We start from the raw sequence: 3,528 nt of genomic DNA, 5'->3' as shown, positions 1-3,528 counted from the left end.
GCTTTCCAAAAATAAGCCTCTGCCGCCATGCTGAAGGGAGAAAAACAAGAAGGGCGGTATTTTTAGGGCCATTAACGCTGACCACGTGCCCAGGAGGTGAACCGGATGGCCACTGCACCGAGAGCCCTCATCACTATGCCCTGCGAAGCCGGCGCTCACCAGACGGTCCCTGCCTTCGTCCTCCTGGGCTTCCTGGCCGGGATTGCTTCTGCCCACCCCGTTGTAAGCAGAACTAATGGCACATGGCTGGAGAGAGGATGGCAGTCTCTGTTGTCCAGGTCCATTGCTGGGATGTCAGGGGAGAAGTCAGATGTGAACTGGGAGAGTGACTATTTGCTAGGAATCAAGAGGCAGCGGAGGCTTTACTGCAACGTGGGCATCGGGTTTCACCTTCAAATCCTCCCAGACGGAAGGATAAGCGGAGTTCACAATGAAAACCAATACAGTGAGTTGCATCCACAAATGAAATAGATGTCACTTAATTGCTGTGAACTCTAGTGATTACCCTTCACAGAGTGCAAATGTTATTACTCGGTACTATTAATCTGTTGCCTTTTGAAAGTCTCTGGGATCAGTAAGCATCAGGACCCTTCGGGCTGAAATGTGGCACAAATGCTTAGACAAATTTGGGTGGGGTTTATTTTTACTCTGCCTTACTGCACGGATGAGGAAAAAAAAAAAAAAAGAAACAGGTTGAAAACTGATTCTTCTGCTGCACTTTCTCACTCCTCACCTTCTCAGTTGCCTTCCGAATCCGGGAGGTCGTCGCTCTGCTCCGAGCGCCAGAGCGTGGTTTTTGAACCCCAGCTGTTACTTTTGGGATGCTCGGTGTGTCCCACGGAAGGGGATTGCTGTTCCTGGTTTGCTCCTTCTTGTGGGTGCTGTTCTGTGGCTGTAAGAATAAAGAAATAGTCATATGGATCTGAATTTCCTGCAGAGGGCAGTTGCTAAAATCTTTTGTGGCTAAGATGTCATGTGGGACTTCAAAATAGGAAGCCACACTCCTCTAAAGCTGATAACAAACCCTCTGGAAGTATAGTGTATTAGATAAAATAATTTACTTTGAGCTTGACAGATCAAGAGTCAGACAGAGCAAAGGGATTGCACAGTGTGTGGCTATGGTTCCAGAGTAACTGTTTTCAAATCCTATGGCATGTGGGAAAATGCAAGATCTTCTCTGTGTGCATCTAGACTAGGGAGATAACTCTAATAGAGAAAATATAGCAAGTTCCTTAGGGTTTTAAAATAAATGATATCTGAATTGCCTTGGATTAGCTCTAGATTCTGTGGTAACACTTCTGCTGAATGTCTTATTCTTCAGGTCTCTTTGAGATATCCACTGTAGAAAGAGGGGTTGTCAGCCTGCTTGGGGTGAAAAGTGCTCTCTTCATCGGGATGAACAGCAAGGGGAGGTTGTATGGAACGGTGAGTACCAGTGCAAATACTCTTTTTCAAGGTTTGAACAAAGGCTGCAAAGGTTTTAGAGTGGTTATGTTTGGTTTAGTGTTCTGTTTGGTTTGCTTTGGGTTTTTTCCTCATGGAAATCTGTGATTACAAGCAGAGAAAACAGCCTCTCAGCTACAGGGAGTGTGCCCAGCCTGGTGTCATCAGTGCTATTTAGTGCTGTTAAAAGTCTGGGATTTTAAAGCTTCCCAATAAGACTGTACAGGGACCACCCTGGGAAAATGAATGCATTCTGCAAATAGGACAGATTAATTAAGTGGCTTCTTCTAAGGTCTCAGTGCTGCAAACACGTTCTGGTAGAACTGAGCCCTGCTGATTTCCTTTTGCATTGCACTGTGTGTAGGAGAGGTACCATTAGAGCTATTAGTAAAATAATGACCACATGCTTCCCCCTACCAAAAACAACCCCAGCATGGAGAATAAATAGGAGCTCTACCCTACAAGGTCAACGTATGTGGCTGGGGTTATTTTAATGATCAGCTTCACGAGATCAGTTGCAAAGGTTGAGAAAATAATGGCTATTAAGAATGGAATGAAAATCAGGCTGAAACACTGTCACCGTCGAGCTCATCAGGATGATTTGCCATCAAAATGCAATTTAATTTCTGAGGTCTGAGCAAGACATCTCCAGGGCATTCAGCAGTAAAAGTGCTTGTTAGGAAGTGTGTTTGGAAGAGGCTGGCTCTGGGCAGTAGGCAAAAGCAGCCCACCTCAAAGTGATGAACAGCACTGATCTCTTTTGCCAGGGAACAGCAGAGTCCTTTCCTTTGGAACAGCTGTAATTTCCACAAAGTATTTCAGTTGCTTAATAAAATGCCAGTTGTTGTGAAGGACCCATAGCCCCATCGACATTACTAACCTGACTGATTCCTTCTCACATCGATAGGGGACATTGTGAGGTTTCACCCCAGGAAGATTCTTTCAGTCCTGTCTGACCAACTGCACCTAAAAAGTGCCACAAACCCAACTTCTGCTTGACTGAGTCTTCCTGAAGAAATGCAGGGTCTGGCTTCAGAACTCCCTTTGACTTTTCCCTCTCAGCCCCCCAGTTTCAATCCAGTTTTGTTTATCTTCAAAGACACTTTTAAAAGCTGTAAGAGGTGTTTTCCCACACACAACAAGCTTTGAATGGTTTTATCATGCAGGTGTCCAAATCCCACGTGCCAGACATTTGAAGGCAGAGATTTATTCTGTCTCTTTTAATTTCCTCTGCATTTCTCTCCTTCTTGCCCTTGCCCTCTCCCAGATAACTCCCTCTCCCCAAATTTACATGATGTAACATGGAGAAAAACAGAACTGTTTGCCCAGCTTAGAACCCTCTGCATAGTTAAATATCACTAATGATTTATTGCTAATCAAATGTCTTATCTGAGCAAGCAGTTCTCCCTGGACATTGCAAAGAGAACTGAAGGTTTTTTGACCTCCAGCATGTAGTTTTTTTGTAAATGGCAGGGCTTCTGGCAGAGGGGAGGTATTAAATAAAGCTGTGAAAAGGCGTGACGCTGGCAGAAATCTTTCCTCGCAAATAAAATGAAGAAATCCATCATTTAGAATGAATTAACTCGATCTGCTGCAGGAAGTGCACAGTCCATTATGTGGACAGGTGGCATCTGAGTTCATCTGACACCGAATTAGCACCGAGGAGGCAGATTTATTGTTGGATGCAGCCGCCGAGGCACCACCTGTTGCTCACTTGCAACGAGCCCCTCCTGTAAAAACGCGAGCGAGAAAAATGACCTGGGCTTTTGTGAAGCATTTATTGTACTTGCTTTGTTCTCCCACCCCCCTCCCCTCACTGTTCTTCAGGCTGTCTTCCAAGATGAGTGTAAATTCAAGGAAACCTTGCTGCCCAATAACTACAATGCCTATGAGTCGAAGGCTTACCGTGGTGCTTACATAGCCCTCAGCAAGCACGGCAGAGTGAAGAGAGGAAACAAGGTTTCTCCTGCCATGACAGTGACCCACTTCTTACCCAGAATATGAACACGGGAAGATTAAATCCCAGGAAAAAAAACTGTTTCATTTTGCACATGGGGAATAACCTCCCAGGTAAAGTAGTATTTA

The 3,528-nt window shown here is 45.0% G+C and overlaps 1 protein-coding gene across 1 annotated transcript; it reads left to right on the top strand.

Moving 5' to 3' along the window:
* The first annotated feature begins 105 nt into the window (after positions 1–105).
* FGF6 (fibroblast growth factor 6) lies at positions 106–3,528 on the top strand. The gene is made up of 3 exons (XM_050324596.1): positions 106–445; positions 1,322–1,425; positions 3,271–3,528. Exons 1-3 carry the CDS (start codon positions 106–108, stop codon positions 3,445–3,447), a joined length of 621 nt encoding a protein of 206 aa, XP_050180553.1. The 3' UTR covers positions 3,448–3,528.

The sequence above is a fragment of the Myiozetetes cayanensis genome, unplaced genomic scaffold (genome assembly GCF_022539395.1).
Source record: "Myiozetetes cayanensis isolate MyiCay16 unplaced genomic scaffold, myiCay2020 scf3, whole genome shotgun sequence".
NCBI classification, from domain to species: domain Eukaryota; kingdom Metazoa; phylum Chordata; class Aves; order Passeriformes; family Tyrannidae; genus Myiozetetes; species Myiozetetes cayanensis.
The sequence above is the reverse complement of the archived record's forward strand: the minus strand, read 5'-3'. Positions and strand labels throughout refer to the sequence as shown.

Coding starts and splice junctions, on each gene's coding strand:
- FGF6 (XM_050324596.1), top strand. CDS start 106: ATGGCCACTGCACCGAGAGCCCTCATCACTATGCCCTGCGAAGCCGGC. Junction 446..1,321: donor TCACAATGAAAACCAATACA/GTGAGTTGCATC, acceptor CTTATTCTTCAG/GTCTCTTTGAGATATCCACT. Junction 1,426..3,270: donor AGGGGAGGTTGTATGGAACG/GTGAGTACCAGT, acceptor ACTGTTCTTCAG/GCTGTCTTCCAAGATGAGTG.